Source organism: Symphalangus syndactylus, chromosome 10, assembly GCF_028878055.3.
Source record: "Symphalangus syndactylus isolate Jambi chromosome 10, NHGRI_mSymSyn1-v2.1_pri, whole genome shotgun sequence".
In the NCBI taxonomy this organism is placed as follows: Eukaryota; Metazoa; Chordata; class Mammalia; order Primates; family Hylobatidae; genus Symphalangus; species Symphalangus syndactylus.
The window spans coordinates 51225677-51243274 of record NC_072432.2 but is presented as its reverse complement, the minus strand read 5'-3'; the positions used below and the strand labels follow the sequence as shown (position 1 = coordinate 51243274).

The following is a 17598-nucleotide window of genomic DNA, read 5'->3' as shown; positions in this document are numbered from 1 at the left end:
TGGCTCAGAGCCCTAGCTCCTGTGGTCTCATGGAACCGTCCATATTTACCACTAGAAAACAGAGTGTTTTTGAGGTTGACCTTGCCCCTCTTCCTCAAACCATCTGCTTATTTGCCTACTTCCTAAGCTTTGTAGCCACTAAAAGGAGTTAACTTTAATAAGAGTTTCTGCTTTGTGCTTGTTGCATTGTATATATTCCTCAAAATACTAATTCCTTTATAGATTGTGAAACTGAGGCTCACAGTAATTAAGGTATACTCTTCCTCTCCTCATTGCCATGCTATGGAATGATTTTTTCTTCAAGTTCTTAGATTTAAATGTCACCATCAGAAAAGTTCCATCACAACCCTTATAAAGTAGTGTTTATAAGGATTTCTCTACCACAGCAGCTTATTGATTTCTTCAAGGCATGTACTACAGTATTTGTTTACTTCTTTATCGTGTCTTTCTCCTAATAAGCTGTAAAGGCCAGGAGAGCCAAAATCTTATCTTCTTGCTCACCGCTGTATTCCCATCACTTATTACAGTACCTTGCAGATAATGGGCATGCAATATATATTTTTTGAATGAGCAAATGAATGAAAAGTGAGCAAGAGTTGACTTTAGAACCTAGGACTATCTGACCACAACAGCACTACCACATGGAATATTCTATAACCCTCACAGACAATACTGTCAATAAATTGTGCTCTAGCTCATCACTTTATGGCAGAGTTGGGTTTTTTTAATTGTATTTTTTTCTAAAATATAAACACTTTTAAACAGAAGTTAAAAATTAAGACACAAAGTTCTGTCTCATAAAGTTGACTGCAACATGTTCAATTAAAAGATACTTGTAACAATATATTTCAATGCTGACTTAACAAATCACTATTGACTTTAGACTTATTTAGGACATCTGTATTTAACACTCAGAATCAGCCTTAATCAACCAATTTTACACCCTACACATTTAAAGTATTTGCAGTTATTACTGAATTACTGCTTATCTCAACAAATTTATTTCCATGTTTTGCTTACAGAATCTTCAAGAATTAAAACCTTTGGATCAGTGTCTAATTGGGCAAACTAAGGAAAACAGAAGGAAGAACAGATATAAAAATATACTTCCCTGTAAGTTCCAGCTTGGCTTCAGATTTAATACGTGATCAGTATAATATGAGTGGATTAAAAGTTTTCGTGTTTAACTTACCTATCCCTCACATAACCGTGTGCATGCACATACGTTCACAGATTTATATCAGTAACAAATACATTGAAATATTCCGTGTGAATTCCCTTTTAAATTATGTATGTAGGTATTCTGAAAATCAGCTAGAGGAACCTGAAATATTTGATAAGATATTCCTAAATTTTTACTAGTATACAGTATTAGAAATTAGTCAGTGATGCCAAATCATTAATTTTAAAATCTTTTTAAAAACCGGAACTGGCTTCTGGATGAGGATTTTCTTGGTTGGATTCATTTATCACAACCACTATCAATTTATTCCACTTATTTTTAGTTTAGAGAAATATCTATAGTAATGAATAGCTGTGTACATGCATATGACTACAGTGGTACTACCAGCCTACATTAGATATTTCAGATACCAGAAGGGAACAAAAGCAATCATTTTGGCCCAGTGCAGTGGCTCATGCCTTTAATCCCTGCACTTCGGGAGGCCAAGGGAGGCAGATCACTTGAGATCAGAAGTTTAAGACCAGCCTGGCCAACATGGTGAAACCCCATCTCTACTGAAAAATACAGAAATTAGCCGAGAGTGGTGGCTCATGCTTATAATCCCAGCTACTTCGGAGGCTGAGGCAGGAGGATCGCTTGAACCCGGGAGGCAGAGGTTGCAGCGAGCCGAGATCATGCCACTGCCCTCCAGCCTGGGCAACAGAGTGAGACTCCATCTCAAAAAAAAACAAGAAAAGCAGTAATTTTTACCCGTATAAAAATCACATGTAAAAAAATCACACTGTGATTTTTTTTAATTATGTATGAATATATGTGCCAAAATACTGACCTCTAGCAAATTCTTATAATTACCAGCCACATGTATATATGTTAGCACTTTGGATTATAAAATATGACACACTGACCCTATCTTTACCAAGAAATCATAAATCTAAAGATAAATAATAAAATCAATAGTGACAAGTCACATGATAAGTAATAATGCCGTTGTATTTTTCTAATCCAGATAGAAAATACAAATTCATTTTGGAAAGCTTCCTGTAAGAAATGAATCTTAGACAACATTTAAAAAATGGATCAGATTACTGTTTGGCATAAAGTATATGGGAGTTATTTTAGACAGCAAAATGGCCAGTTGAATATCTCAAAATCAGAATAGGACAAGCCATAAATCCAAAACTAATAATGGATTTATTCCCACAAAACAAATGACCAGTATGGACTAAGAGATAGAAGTCAAGTGAGAAGGGCAATTGGTAGGGGATTTTGAAACCTATCATTAAAATGTTTTAGTTTGGTAATCACAGTAATTACCAGTTAAATGTATAGATATTTGAAATAGAAATAGAAATAACTTCTAAGGTATGTAATACATATAAATTTATTATCTTAGATAAATCTTAAGACAATATAACCTCAGTGAATGATAGCTTTTACATACTTTTCACTGGAGCAGCCTGGTTTAAAAAATTACATTTTGACTATATGAAATTATAATAAAACAAAGATAAGGGCCTTTATGCCTGGATAATAAAATGAGCTGTTATTGTATTTATTGTGTTAATTTATTGTTTTGGCTGCTTATTAAAAGAATATAATTTTATTAGGTGAGTGAGAGTTAATTATGCCAATAACATTTGCAATATATACTTTAATAGTGTTATTGTAATACTAAATTGTGTTCTATGAAAAATTTTTTGGCATTGCCTTTCCGTGCTATTATTATTATTACCATCATCATTAAAATAATGATGGAGAAGTACCAGTTGTTTTTCTTTGTTTCTCTAGTTAATAGGCAATTCTAAATGCATTTATTAACTTACTAATTTTAACTTCAACTAAATCTATGTAAATAATACCAAATTTTATGTCAGAAACTCACTAAACTGACATCGTAGATACTTGTAACATGAGCAAAGAGAATAAATATAAAATAATTAGGCTGTGCTACAATTTGAAAATATACTTCTATTAAAATACGTTGGTGATTTCATCTGTGACTATGAGAATTTCTCATGATCTCTGACTCATGCAATTTGTAAGACTCTTGTTTAAAATGCATGGTATGGATGGCTCTGTTTTGTGGTGGAAAATTCACAGATGATGCTACAAGAGTGCCTCTTGGAGATGAAGGTGGCTATATCAATGCCAGCTTCATTAAGATACCAGTGGGGAAAGAAGAGTTCGTTTACATTGCCTGCCAAGGACCACTGCCTACAACTGTTGGAGACTTCTGGCAGATGATTTGGGAGCAAAAATCCACAGTGATAGCCATGATGACTCAAGAAGTAGAAGGAGAAAAAATCAAATGCCAGCGCTATTGGCCCAACATCCTAGGCAAAACAACAATGGTCAGCAACAGACTTCGACTGACTCTTGTGAGAATGCAGCAACTGAAGGGCTTTGTGGTGAGGGCAATGACCCTTGAAGATATTCAGGTAAGTGAATTAAATCTTTCCATATTGCAAGGTGTATCTCCTAGTTGTAATCCAAGCCTGGACTCTTTCCGTGATTGCACCAATGTTATTTCTAGGTAAAAGACAGTGACTTCCTAGTTCCCATGCAATGGAACTAATGCTAGCTATTTTTTCTTTATGTAGTATAAGTTTAAATGTGACTGTCTTCATGAATTCTGCCAGTTTCCTCCAGTATCTGCTCTACTAAAATGAAAATGAAAATGCAGGACTTTTAATGTGATTATCATCCTTGGTGATAGCACAAAATGGCTCAGAAGTTGCATGTTGGAAACTTGTGTTTTTATGGTCAGACCTCTAAGTAGACTCATTAAAACTATTTTTAAAATCTGTAAGTAGAAAATCTTCCTTCATAAAGGCAACTTAACATATTTAGGAATACATGGATAACTTTAGCATAAACAGTTGTTATTCAGATCATTCATACTGCAGTTACCTAACAACTGGATCAATATAGCTTGAATTAGATAAGTGGCAATACCTGAAGTAAAGCTGCTACTGTTTCCTCACTCTGTTCTCTGTGTTCTCCCTCACCTTCCTACACCCCTGTGCACAGTATCCTAGCTAGGTGTGAGTAATGTTTCCCATAGAAATTCAGCTATCTTAAGGAAACAGTGATTTTACTTTTACAGAAACAAAGCATATCAGTTCAGTTCTATTGGTGTCATGTAAATGTAGCCTGAGAATTTCTCTCATAATTTTTGATTCATGATTTTTTATTGATTTATACTAGCTTACCTATTACTTAGGCTAGCATAGTTGTTCAATATTCTTCCAGTGATTTATCCACTTAATCCACACATTTTTATAGAACTCAACCCGTTTATAGAGATTTGGCAGTCAACAACACAGACAAAAAATATTTCTAACCTCAGGGAGCTTACATTCTGAAGAGGAAATACCAGTATTGATTGCTGTGGAAAAAAATAGAGAACGACAGTTGGTTGGGGGAGAATGAGAAGTATGTCATAATTTTCAACAAGGAGTCAGGGAAGGTATGAGAAAATGGCATTTGAGGAAAAATGTGAATGAGTTGAGTGAGCCATGGAGGGAATATCTGAGGAGAAAACCATTCCAGTCAGAAAGAGCCAGTACAAAAGTCCTGAGACCAAACTGTGCACATCGTATTTAAAGCCACAGAGAATCATTTGGCTTGACGAAAGTGGCCATGAGGAAAGAGGAGGAGGTGAGGTCTAAGAGGAAACAGGGCCAGATTAGGTAGTGTTGCAGTGACTCTGACTTTTATCTGAGGTGCATTTGGAATGGGGTCACCAAAAAAGGTTATCCATATCGAAATGTAATTTGTTTTTAGGGTTTCCAAAAAGTAGTTTTTATCGATATTTAAAATGTGGATCTACCAACCTTGTTGATAGAGGCCTTCCATGTTTTTCTTAATGGAGCCATTTAGTTTCTTCCACTTTTCCTTTGATCTGATCCTATAGACAAGCTAAAATTTGAAAGCACAATATAATGTTAAGAATTAATTGTGGCTGGGCACAGTGGCTCACGCCTATAATCTCAACACTTTGGGAGGCCAAGGTGGGTGGATCAGTTGAGGTCAGGAGTTCGAGAGCAGCCTGATCAATATGGCGAAACCCCACCTCTACTAAAAATACAGAAATTAGCTGGGTGTGGCAACGTGCGCCTGTAATCCCAGCTACTCTGAGGTAGGAGAATCACTTGAACTTGGGAGGTGGAGGTTGCAGTGAGCTGAGATTGCACCACTGCACTCCAGCCTGGGCAACAGAACGAGACCCTATCTCAAGAAAGAAAAAAAAGAATTAACTGTATGTGAACAATATAACATGTCATGATCCACTTATTCTGTTGCACAATTTCAGACCAGAGAGGTGCGCCATATTTCTCATCTGAATTTCACTGCCTGGCCAGACCATGATACACCTTCTCAACCAGATGATCTGCTTACTTTTATCTCCTACATGAGACACATCCACAGATCAGGCCCAATCATTACGCACTGCAGTGCTGGCATTGGACGTTCAGGGACCCTGATTTGCATAGATGTGGTTCTGGGATTAATCAGTCAGGATCTTGATGTGAGTACAAGATATCGGCTGAGTAAGCATTTGTCCAGAAATAATGATGGAGTCTAATTTTTGATAATGTGTTGTGATCTTGGGATTTTGTAACTTACGAATTTATATGACTGCCTTCATCTTCTTGTTATATTATTATAGAAAATTGTATTTTTGTAAACACTGGTATTCAAAACTACATAGGCCGTGATCAACAAAAAATAATACTTCAATTTTATACTTGTTTTACTGGGTGTTTTTTAACTGTGCTCAGGGCCTTTTATGCAGTATTTCACTTTACCCTTTATAGTCTTTAGGCTTGTATAAGATAGTATTGTTATCACACTTTAAAGATAGAAATAATTGAAGCACAAAGGAAAGTATTTTTTTAAATGAAAAAGCTTGTATTTTTGTATTATCTATGGGTAAAAAGTGTTTATATTTTAATTATAAAATTAATGCTAAGTAGTTTCTAAACAATTACTCTACATAAAAAAATTATTACTATAAGAGTATAATCTTACTTTTGAACTCAAATTAATATAAACCTTATTTAAAATTTTAGAATATCTTACCATAGATAATGTGTAATTAAAATCAGTCTCTTAAAAAGAATTTTAGTTAAAAGCACTTTACATACTAGCTGTAGTAATTTAAGTAGGATGAAACCAAATAGTCTTTTTCTCCCTCATTTCCAACTGTTCAATGTCAGCTGAAGTCAAAAGATCTTTTTTAGGTTGGAAATACCTTTATTGGAAGAGCAATGTGTAGGAAAAATAATTTACCTTTTTAAATTGTAATATTAGAAATTAGTCACATTTCAGGGGGAAGAGAATTTCTTTTCTTTGGAGGATTTTCAAATAGATTAACCTTCCCTAATTCTTAGAAAGATCGAAAATAAGAATACCAAGTGATGACAAAGTCCATTCGCCAAGTCATTTTGTCCAGGAGAGTTTCCCAAGACTACCAGAAGGGGAAGAAGAGTGGGATACAGAATTTTACATAAGCCTCCCCTCTGTGATCCTTTTGAGATTCAAATCCAGTTATCCTTTGAATCTAACACGTATGTGGTTTCCTCTGATAGTTTGACATCTCTGATTTGGTGCGCTGCATGAGACTACAAAGACATGGAATGGTTCAGACGGAGGTGAGTCATGGCTGGGCCTCCTAATGAGAATTTTTGTAAAGATTCTAATATTTTTTAAAGTTCCTATTAAACCATTTTTCTTTTTTGAGAGTTCCCATGTTAGAGCATAAAACCAAACATTTACTGCAGTGAGGGGCATTTTTTTTAAACATGAGGACTAATTCAGAAAAAAATTAAAATACTTCCAAGCTTTTTAAAATGTTGCCTTTTAATTTAAAAATGCAATATCTGCACTGAAGAGATTACAGAGAATGGGATAGCATGCTGGGGACAGAGTTTGAGAATGGTACAAAATACTATGTAATTAATGGCACTCCTTCCCTATTTCCAACCTGAAAAAGAGATAGAAGGTAACATTCTTGCTACAGAAATTCCCTGAGAGGTAATGGATTCATCAGCATTGACTGGAACACAGCAAGGCAGGCTGGAGTTGCTTAGCTTCAAGAAGACATTCTGTAAGGAGTGTGAATACGTGGGTCCATTTATGCTCTTTTGATGATTTTCGTTTCTCTTACCTGAAAGGAAACCATCACCCACTGACACAATGGCGTCCTTCACAGGGAGTGCCTTATTTAGAGTGTCTGTCTTCACTGAAGAGTTCCACAATCCTTTTTGTTTATAATGGAAGAGTGGGGGATGTAGAAGCCATTTTCAGATATCCATAAATTAGCATTTCTCTACCTCTTGAAAAATAGGGAAATTTGCTATCTTTAAAAATTAGCATTTGCCTACTTTCCTTTCATAAACCTTTTTAATTCAACTTGTCTTCTATTAAGCTGATTTATAATCACACTTTTTAGGTAAGGAAAACATTTTGATTGATTGTTAAAAGCAGCCCTTTATACCTAGGAAGTTCATTCATTCATTTGTTCATTCAACGGATATTTATTGAGTGCTTACTGTGTATTAGGAACTCTTCTAGGTGCCTGGAGCACATCAGTGAATAAAACAAAGATCCTTGCTAGAATAACAAAGATATTCTTGCAGGATACTGATAAGGATGGAAGGCCATAGACATATTAAACATGTAAATTGTATAGGATCCTTGAAAGTGATAAGTGCTTTAGAGAGAAGAAAAATGAAATAGGTAAAGGGAATCAGTCATGGCAGATTGGGGGTATGATTTTGAACAGGGTGGCACCATTGACAAAGTAACACTTAGGCAAAGATTTGAAGGCAAAGGAGAGGGTCATGTAGATCTCTGGGGACAAGAGCTTTTCAGGTAGAGGGACCACCTGTGTGGAAGTCCAAGGGTCTTGTGTGTTCAGGTATGGTCACAGCCAATGAGGCGGGCAGGGCACGAGAGAAGGAAGAGTGAAGGAGGAGGTGAGGTTAGAGGGGAGGTGACAGGACTTTGGCTTTTCTCTGAGTGAAGTAGGAGCCTGGAGTGGCAGTGATCTGACTCACATTTTAAAGGACTACTAACCTGCTGTATTAAAATGACACCAAGTCTGGGGAGGAAGGTGCAGTATTATAAGCAAGGAGATCAATTAGGTGGCAAGCAGAGGTGGCTACAGCTGGAGTGGTTAAGTGTGGACAGAGCGAAAGAAAGGACGTGATGCCGGGCACGGTGGCTCACGCCTGTAATCCCAGCACTTTGGGAGGCCGAGGCGGGCGGATCACAAGGTCAGGAGATCGAGACCATCCTGGCTAACGCGGTGAAACCTCGTCTCTACTAAAAATACAAAAAATTAGCTGGGCGTGGTGGCGGGCACCTGTAGTCCCAGCTACTCGGGAGGCTGAGGCAGGAGAATGGTGTGAACCCGGGAGGCGGAGCTTGCAGTGAGCAGAGATCGCGCCACTGCACTCCAGCCTGGGCGACAGAGCGAGACTCTGTCTTAAAAAAAAAAAAAAAAAAAGAAAGAAAGAGGATGTGATGTGAAGTAGATTTGCTAATGGTTTGTATGTGGTGTCAGAGAAAGAGTCAAGGATGAATGTGTGGAAAAGTTAAAATACAGATAAGCAAAAAAGAAACTTAAAAGGCCACTTGTATTCCTACTCTCAGAGCTGTTAATGTTTTTAGGAGATGTTCTTATATTCTTTGTCCTAAACACATGTGCACACTCCTTCATGCTCACATATACATACGTGCAGCTATTTTAAATGAGATTCAACTGTGGTTGTTTTATTACTTTTCGTTTAATATATTATGAGTTTTTTATTTGCAGACTCAATTCCTTGCCAAAAAAAGTCAGATCTCTGCACCATCAACTTAATGGAAAATAATTTAACCAAAGGAGTTCATTTTCAAAGAACTTTGATTTTCATGCTTTTGTTCCAAAATATTTAAAGACTTATTTTTTGTTTGTTTGTTTGTTTTTTGAGATGGAGTCTCGCTCTGTCGCCCAGACTGGAGCACAGTCCGTGATCTCAGCTCACTGCAACCTCCGCCTCCCGGGTTCAAGTGATTCTCCTGCCTTACCTTCCTGAGTAGCTGGGATTACAGGTGCCTGCCACCACACTTCAGTAGAGATGGGATTTCACCATGTTGGCCAGGCTGGTCTTGAACTCCTGGCCTCAAGTGATCCACCTGCCTCGGCCTCCCAAAGTGATGAGATTACAGACATGAACCACCATGCCTGGCAAGACAATTATTTTGAATAGCTTCTTAGCTATTAATTTTTTGACATTTCAAAACATCAAAATGAGCTCAACAAATCCAGAAGAAATTATGTAGGAAGGTTATTTTTCCACTAAGTATAATCAAAGCACAAAAAATATTGTAGTGGCCCACCAATCAAAGACAACTTCAGTTAGCACTCTAGGGTAGTTCCACTCCCCATCCCTCAGGCTTTTACTTTCCTTGTTTTACCAATCTGGTTTCTATTTTTTTATAATTTTTATAATACCACACAATTCTATACCCTGCTTCTTTTTTTTTTTTTTTTTGGGACTGAGTCTCACTCTGTAACCAGGCTGGAGTGCAGTGGCACAATCTCGTTTCACTGCAACCTCCGCCTCCTGCGTCAAGCGATTCTCCTGCCTCAGCCTCCTAAGTACCTGGGACTACAGGTGCGTGCCACCATGCCCAGCTAATTTTTGTATTTTTAGTAGAGACAGAGTTTCACCATGTTGGCCAGGATGGTCTCGATCTCTTGATCTCGTGATCCGCCCACCTCAGCCTCCCCAAGTGCTGGGATTACAGGCATGAGCCACCACGCCTAGCCTACACCCTGTTTCTTACATTCAACAATCTAACAAAATTTTTCCATATTTTCAAAACTCATCAAACATCACTTCCAATAGTGGTATAGCTATATACATATATAATATTTACATTACACATCTAAAGTGTTCTATCTCTTTTTTTTTTTTTTTTTGGCCATAGGATCAATATATTTTCTGCTATCAAGTCATCCTTTATGTTCTGACACGTCTTCAAGCAGAAGAAGAGCAAAAACAGCAGCCTCAGCTTCTGAAGTGACATGAAAAGAGCCTCTGGATGCATTTCCATTTCTCTCCTTAACCTCCAGCAGACTCCTGTTCTCTATCCAAAATAAAGATCACAGAGCAGCAAGTTCATACAACATGCATGTTCTCCTCTATCTTAGAGGGGTATTCTTCTTGAAAATAAATAATATTGAAATGCTGTATTTTTACAGCTACTTTAACCTATGATAATTATTTACAAAATTTTAACACTAACCAAACAATGCAGATCTTAGGGATGATTAAAGGCAGCATTTGATGATAGCAGACATTGTTACAAGGACATGCTGAGTCTATTTTTAATGCACCAATCTTGTTATAGCAAAAATGTTTTCCAATATTTTAATAAAGTAGTTATTTTATAGGGGATACTTGAAACCAGTATTTAAGCTTTAAACAACAGTAATATTGGCATAGAAAAAAGTAGCAAATGTTTACTGTATCAATTTCTAATGTTTACTATATAGAATTTCCTGTAATATATTTATATACTTTTTCATGAAAATGGAATTATCAGTTATCTGTTTGTTACTGCATCATCTGTTTGTAATGCATTATCTCACTTTGTAAATAAAAACACACCTTAAAACATGAACAAGCCAAAACTGTGTGCAGACAAATTAGACATTTTCAGTGTGTTATTTTTCAACAACACCTAGGCCCCTGGGAAGACAAGGACCTCTAGACACCACTTCCCATCTCCCTAGTTGGCCCCAGTCATGACAGCCATGGAGAGTAGAGGTGTTGTCAGAGATCCTGATAGATCTTCACTAAGTACTGATGTGGGGGTCATGTACTGGCTTAACAGTAGCTCAGAAATTCAGAGTCTTTCTTCCTTCTACCTCTGTGAATGGTGCCCACTTACTGAGCCCAATTTATATATAAATCAGAATATTTTCAAGTCCTAGCCACAGTACTCAACTGACCAAGGGCTAATCAAAGAAAACATATCAAACTACCTGGGGGGTTATATTTGGTTCTGCAAACAGGAAGGAAAAGAGATTGACTTCAAAGCTGCTTTAACTTAATGGTTCTCTGTTCTCAGTACTAAATTCACTTCACTAAATTCTAATTCTAACAGTATTTCTCCATTCAGCCATGACACTGTAACTGGATGGACGTTCTTGACCGTGAGTTGTCCAGGCTCTTGGCATGTTGAACAAAGAATTGAACAAAATGCTCAGACAAAGCAGTGGAAGATGAAAGCATTGATTTTTTGAAGTGAAAGTACATTCCACAGAGTGGAAGTGGGCTTGAGCACATGGCTCAAGAGCCCTGATTATAATGTTCCTGGGTTTTTATTGAATTACAAAAGCATGATAACACCCCTAAGTACCCTTTAGAGGCCTCTGATAGGTTACACCCTACACAAATGAAGAATTCAGCCCAGGACCAATTGGAGGCAGGATTCTGCCCAGAACCAATCAGAGGCATCCTGCCTGTGATGTATAAGCAAATTAAAGTTTCAGAATGGACCAACTACAGACATACCGATTTGTGACATAGGGGAGGGGAGGTTCAGAGAGGCATGGGCATTTGGCCCCTCATTACTTGGTCCTGGAAAGGTGGGGTTTTCCTCTTAGTCCAATTACAAGAAGGCCTTGGGCTTCCTGTCTCTAGACTCTGTTCTGCCTCAACACCATTCTAAGACCCAGGAAATTGCTTGGTTCATCCTCATAAGACTGCACCAGTTCTGAACTAGTCGACTTGAATTTCCAAACTTAAGTGCAGCAATTTGCTGGGACCTATTCCTGAGAATCTGGGGCTATTTGAAGGCAGAAGACAGTATCAATAAACATATAAAGCTCCACAGTAACTATCTAAAGCCCCAGCAGATAACAGCTTGGGTCCTACCTCAGAATTGGCTCTGAATACGGCAAGAGAAGCTTTACCACCACCATTCCCACTTCAATCAGAAGAGTTTTATAGATTGGGTTGTAGCCGGAAATTTCATTTGAAAAAAAAAGTTTCTATTGCTTTAAATGACATTTGGAAATCTCTGTTCTGAATGAGTTGGAATCATGAGGCCTTGTTTTCCTGCACTGGCATGTGAAACTAGGCCAGCAGAGCGCTGGGGGCCAGTACAGCTGGAGGTGATTAGCTCGCGTCTGAAGTCAACATAGATGGGAGAGGGTGGAGCTGGAGGTTGCATTTTCTGGAACGAATGTCACTAGAAATGGAATGGGGGGAAGAAAATGCAGATTTAGCTTTAAGACCTATGAATGGAAACTTCATTATGGTAAATATGTTACTGCCCTCAGCTGGGATCTGGCTCCACCAGCGTGGAATGGTTTGAGCCACTTACAAGGGCCACTCTGGTTAGAAAGCAGGTGAGGCCACGGAGCTGGGGTGGCACATGGAAACACATCAAATTAATGAATAAGTACAATTCAGCCTTAACACAGCTTGTATTAGCTAAGTGCTAGAAAATATAAACTGAAGATATGGAATGGCTTAAACATAATAGTTTATTTCTAGTTTATCTAACAGTTCTGGAAAAGTGAACAGCTTGGCAAGCAGATCTACTTCGCTCAGTTTTTAGCCCGGGCTGATGAAAGTTCTGTAATCAACACATAACTTCCAAGGTTGAGAATCGCCTCCATTCCCCATGAAGGATTGCCTATGGAGAGGTTTTACGAGCCAGGCTTACATGCAAAACGCATTGCTGCCACTCATTCCATCAGCAAGAACTGGCCAAATAATTGTCAGTGACAACTCTATGCTATAGAAGGGGAAGCACATATTGTAGTAGAACATATTTACAAAACTGAACTCGTTATGTATTCTAAAAGATTATCTTAGTATAGTCCTGAGCATTGCAGAATTAGAAACAATTTTATCCCAAAATCAAAACTTCAGTACATGTCATTAGTAGAGATAATTCTTAATTATTATGGCAAAGAGGAAATAAATGGCTGTTGAGGAAAGATTCTTTTACATCAGTGGTCCCAGATAGCCTGCCAGATTTTTTGGTTTAAAAAGGACTAGTTATCTATATGTAATGTGATAATCCAATAAATTTAAAAAACAGCTTAATACAGCTATCTTCCAGATACAGACACCTTGATAATGACAGGCTTTCCATTTTACATAATTCAGAAATATTCATAATTCAGAAATATTGTAATGGTAGAGATAAATGTAATAAATTATAGGCTGAGCTGCATAATATTTTAAAGCCAATCGAAACTTTACTGTATCAATTTGGGATTATATTTGACTGCAAGTAACCAAAAGCAACCCAACAGGCTTGCAAGTTGTAAATCAGTAAGTATGTGAGACATGTCTCAATTTAGAAGTTTATTTTGCCAAGGTGAAGGACACGCCTGGAAGAAATGACACAGAATCACAGAAACAGTCTGTGGTCTGTGCCTTTCTGCAAAGATGAATTTGAGGGTTTCAATATTTAAAGGAGAAAAGTGAGCCGCAGGGGACAGAAGAGGGGTATGGTCACATTACTGAACCCACATGTTGCAAGAGAAAAGGGGCAGGTAGGGAAATTGTTAGTATTTATCTTGCACTCAGCACATACATAAGGTGAACGCAGAGTAACTACCTGTGGAGATATTTCACCTTTTACCTGTAGCTATCTGCTTAGGAACAAAAGGAAATGCAGTTTCTTGCATGACTCAGCTTTCAGCTTCATTTTTTTTCCTTTTGGCAGAGTGAATTGGGGTCCCAAGTTTTTATTTTCCTTTCACAAATTCTAAAGGGCTTAGAGTTTATGTTCTTTCCTTAAGAAACCAAGCTCAGAAGAAGGCAGTTGCTCAGAAGTAAGCAGTTAATTCTATAGCTCAAGAATGTCAACAGCACTATAACTATCCTTGGCCTTTCCTTGGCCTGGAAGTGGCTGCCACAGCTTCAGCTATATCCACATTCCAGAAAAGAAACAGGAATTGGCAAGGAAAATGGGTCAAACAGTACTAGGGCAAGAAAGCAAAATTTCCCAGAAGTCAAGTGCAGACGTTTCCCTCTGTCTTAGCAAAATCTGTCAGATACCCATCTCAAGCTTCAAGAAAGTTATTTTTAGCTAGATATGTTGCCGTCTAGCTATGAACAATATCTTGGTTCTGTTCATAAGGACAAAGACAGCAATTGATACTGGGTGCAAGTAGTGTGTGCCTTTCCAATTCTGCTTCAGTTTCCACCATTCCTTATAAGGTAGTGAACACTATGCCAATTTTTCAAGATCTTCTTACAAATTTAGAAGATTCTGAATTTGTAACTTGAGGAGATTCACTGATAGGAAGCATTTAAAAGTAGTCTTCAATTTTTACAGGTTTAGAGACATAGTTTTATTCACTCAACCAAACTATAACCATAGTCCAAAGGTTGTGCTAAGCAAAACCTCAGGACACTGATAAACCATGTTGCTGATCTATTAGCTTACAAGGAAGCTATAGGTGGGTCTAACAGAATGAGGAAGGCTGGACATTCAGAAGGGGCTCCTCCTGCTGGGGAAAGTACATGCCAAGGCCGATGGGAAGGTTGCCTAGAGACCAACACGTCATTCATTAACTGGGTTAGGCTGAATGATCCTCTACACAAAGGGTATTTCTGATTACACAAGAAAAAAGGGGATGTAACAAGTATTAATCACTTACGCATTGGACCAGGTGTTTTCACCTTGCCTGCTTTTCAGGGTGTTCAGGATTGAATGTGTTATCAACCTTTTTTAGAGAGGGAACTAAACCCCAGAGGGATTGTCACTTGCCCAAAGTTGCCCAGATAACCAAGGTAAAAGTTCAATTTCAGCTCTGACTGACTTCAACCGATAGCTCCAGAGGTCTCCTAGCTATTAAAGTGGAATGCCGGCTGGGCACGGTGGCTCACGCCTGTAACCCCAACAATTTGGGAGGCCAAGGCAGGTGGATCACCTGAGGTCAGGAGTGCAAGACCAGCCTGTCCAACATGGGTGAAACCCCATCTCTACTAAAAAAAAAAAAAAAAAAAAAAAAAAAAAAATACAAAAATTAGCCAGGTGTGGTAGCAGGTGCCTGTAATCCCAGCTACTTGGGAGGCTGAGGCTGGAAAATCACTTGAACTTGGAAGGCGGAGGTTGCAGTGAGCTGAGATCATGCCATTGCACTCCAGCCTGGGCAACAACAGCAAAACTCCATCTCAAAAAAAAAAAAAAAAAAAAAAAGTGGAATGCAGGTAGCCCTGACACAGCCTGTGTTCTCTCCACTGCACTCTGCTGCCACGACCATCCAGCTGCCTCTTTCCTCTTAGACATGGACTCATTCTGCTTGACATGATTTCTCTGGCCCCACTTCTGGGTTTCACATAGGTCCCAGCTTTTACTAATTCATGATTATTTACATCAATTAGAATGCAAATTACTCAAATAGGACTTTTTTCCAGTTATGTTTTTTGTTCTAAAGATGTGGCCTTCTGAACATCTTCACTATTTCAAGTTCTTGTCAGCAACACGTTTACAAACCATCTATGGAGATGGCCATCTTCTGATGTGTTGTTTCTATCTTAAAGGATGGCCTTTGGTATCCCTCATCCTTTTGGTGTCCCTCATCCTTGGAACGTCCTGTTGTAAATACTGACCATATCGTTAATGCTTTCAGAACAGCATTGAATTTTACCATTTTGTTTTAGGTGTCTATGTGGAGAAACAATTTAGAAATTCATTTTTTGTGGATTATTTAAAACTCATGGAGGCCTGGTACGGTGGCTCACGCCTGTAATCCCAGCACTTTGGGAGGCCAAGGCAGGCGGATCACTTGAGGTCAGGAGTTCAAGACCAGCCTGGCCAATATGGTGAAACCCCATCTCTACTAAAAATACAAAAATTAGCCAGGCATGGTGGCACGTGCCTGTAGTTCCAGCTACTGGGAAGGCTGAGGCAGAAGAAGAATTGCTTGAACCTGGGAGGTGGAGGTTGCAGTGAGCTGAGATTGCGCCACTGCACTCCAGCCTGGATGACAGAGCAAGACTCCATCTCAAAAAAAAAAACAAAAAAAACAAAACAAAAAAAAAACCTCATGGTAATACTCATTTTAGAGCTGGAAATCTCTGTTACTTGCAACTCTCCTAACTGTGTTCATTGCAGTGATCTATTCCCCTACTAGACTATAAACTTTGCGAGGGCAGGAGCCCTTTCTGCCTCATTACTGTTGTATATGTCCCATGTGCCTGAACATAGCACAGACTAGCTTCTCAATATGTAAACATTTATCATATGGATAAAGGGGACTCTCCGAATAGTAAACCAACAGTTGAGAATTAACAAGTCACAAATCTGCATAGTTCTTTTCCATATAAAAAATGCTGTGGCTCTAAGACCTAATGGGGCTCCTTCTGTACTACCACAAAGGCTTTCTGAATTGGTGGGAAAATACAACAATCATTGTCATCGCATTAACCCACAAGTTATTGGGAATACTTACAAAATAAAATTATACACATTAAATCTCAAAACACTTCCTCACACATTTCAAAACTTACAAATAAGAATAGACACAAAATGGAACCAGAGTCCCAACAAAAACACATTATATAGGAAGTTATGTGATAAGGGTAGCATTTCAAATCAGTAGATAAAAGAATAATGATTCAATATATGATGTTTGGATAATTAACTATAAAAAATTAGATTATTATGCCATACAGAAAAATAAATTCAAAATGGAATAAGTATGTATGTATTTGCTCCATCACAGTATTAGAAAAACACATGGGAAAATATTTTAATAATTTCTAGTAGAGGACAGATTTTACCTACTGCCAGGCACCATTTATTGCATGGGAAGACAAGAAGTACACACAGCAGCTAGTAAATATGTTGCATAAGCCCCCAGAAAGAACTCCCTGAAAAGGGGCCAATACATTCTCAAAAAAAGATTCTATCACAATTCACAATCCACACAAATATATAAATATGCTAATATTTGGTAGAGACCAGAGCCAAAAAAAAAACATTCTTAATAAGATCAATAAGCTGAATATATTAAAAAAATAAAACTCTGTATTGCAAAAGACATAGAATAACAAAAGATAAAAGAGTAGGTAAAATGTTGACAAGACATAGGACACATTGTCACTTACCATTATGGTTCAAAATCTATACATCGAAAAGGAAAAGATACAATAGAAAAGCAGGCAAAGGACATAAGTCAGCAAGTAATTGTGAAAAATGCTCTAGTTCACTTAGTTTTTAAATGAAAAATTTTTTTTTTTTTGAGACGGAGTTTCGCTCTGTCGCCCAGGCTAGAGTGCAGTGGTGTGATCTCGGCTCACTGCAACCTCCGCCTCCTGGGTTCACGCCATTCTCCTGCCTCAGCCTCCCGAGTAGCTGGGACTACAGGCGCCCACCAC

At 38.0% G+C, this 17598-nt stretch overlaps 2 protein-coding genes across 16 annotated transcripts in view; one reads left to right on the top strand and one right to left on the bottom strand.

The window, feature by feature from the left end:
- PTPN13 (protein tyrosine phosphatase non-receptor type 13) overlaps positions 1-10889 on the top strand; it is a 220208-nt gene extending 209319 nt beyond the window's left edge. For 10 of the 15 annotated variants that reach the window (XM_055297064.2, XM_055297074.2, XM_063610229.1 and 7 more), the window contains 6 exons: positions 1023-1113; positions 3284-3621; positions 5499-5714; positions 6778-6840; positions 9166-9286; positions 10169-10889. In XM_055297064.2, the coding sequence (XP_055153039.2) occupies positions 1023-1113; positions 3284-3621; positions 5499-5714; positions 6778-6840; positions 9166-9270 (813 nt within the window). In that variant the 3' untranslated portion in view covers positions 9271-9286; positions 10169-10889. The remainder of the gene's footprint in view (positions 1-1022; positions 1114-3283; positions 3622-5498; positions 5715-6777; positions 6841-9165; positions 9287-10168) is intronic. The other 5 variants (XM_055297076.2, XM_055297071.2, XM_055297069.2 and 2 more) reach the window with 1 other exon arrangement.
- The window catches only part of SLC10A6 (solute carrier family 10 member 6), a 75143-nt gene continuing 62005 nt past the window's right edge, over positions 4461-17598 (bottom strand). Inside the window, exons 8-9 of the mRNA XM_063610261.1 lie at positions 5020-5104; positions 4461-4571 (exon numbers count right to left, since the gene is read on the bottom strand). Coding sequence (XP_063466331.1) covers positions 4498-4571; positions 5020-5104 — 159 coding nt within the window. The 3' untranslated portion in view covers positions 4461-4497. The remainder of the gene's footprint in view (positions 4572-5019; positions 5105-17598) is intronic.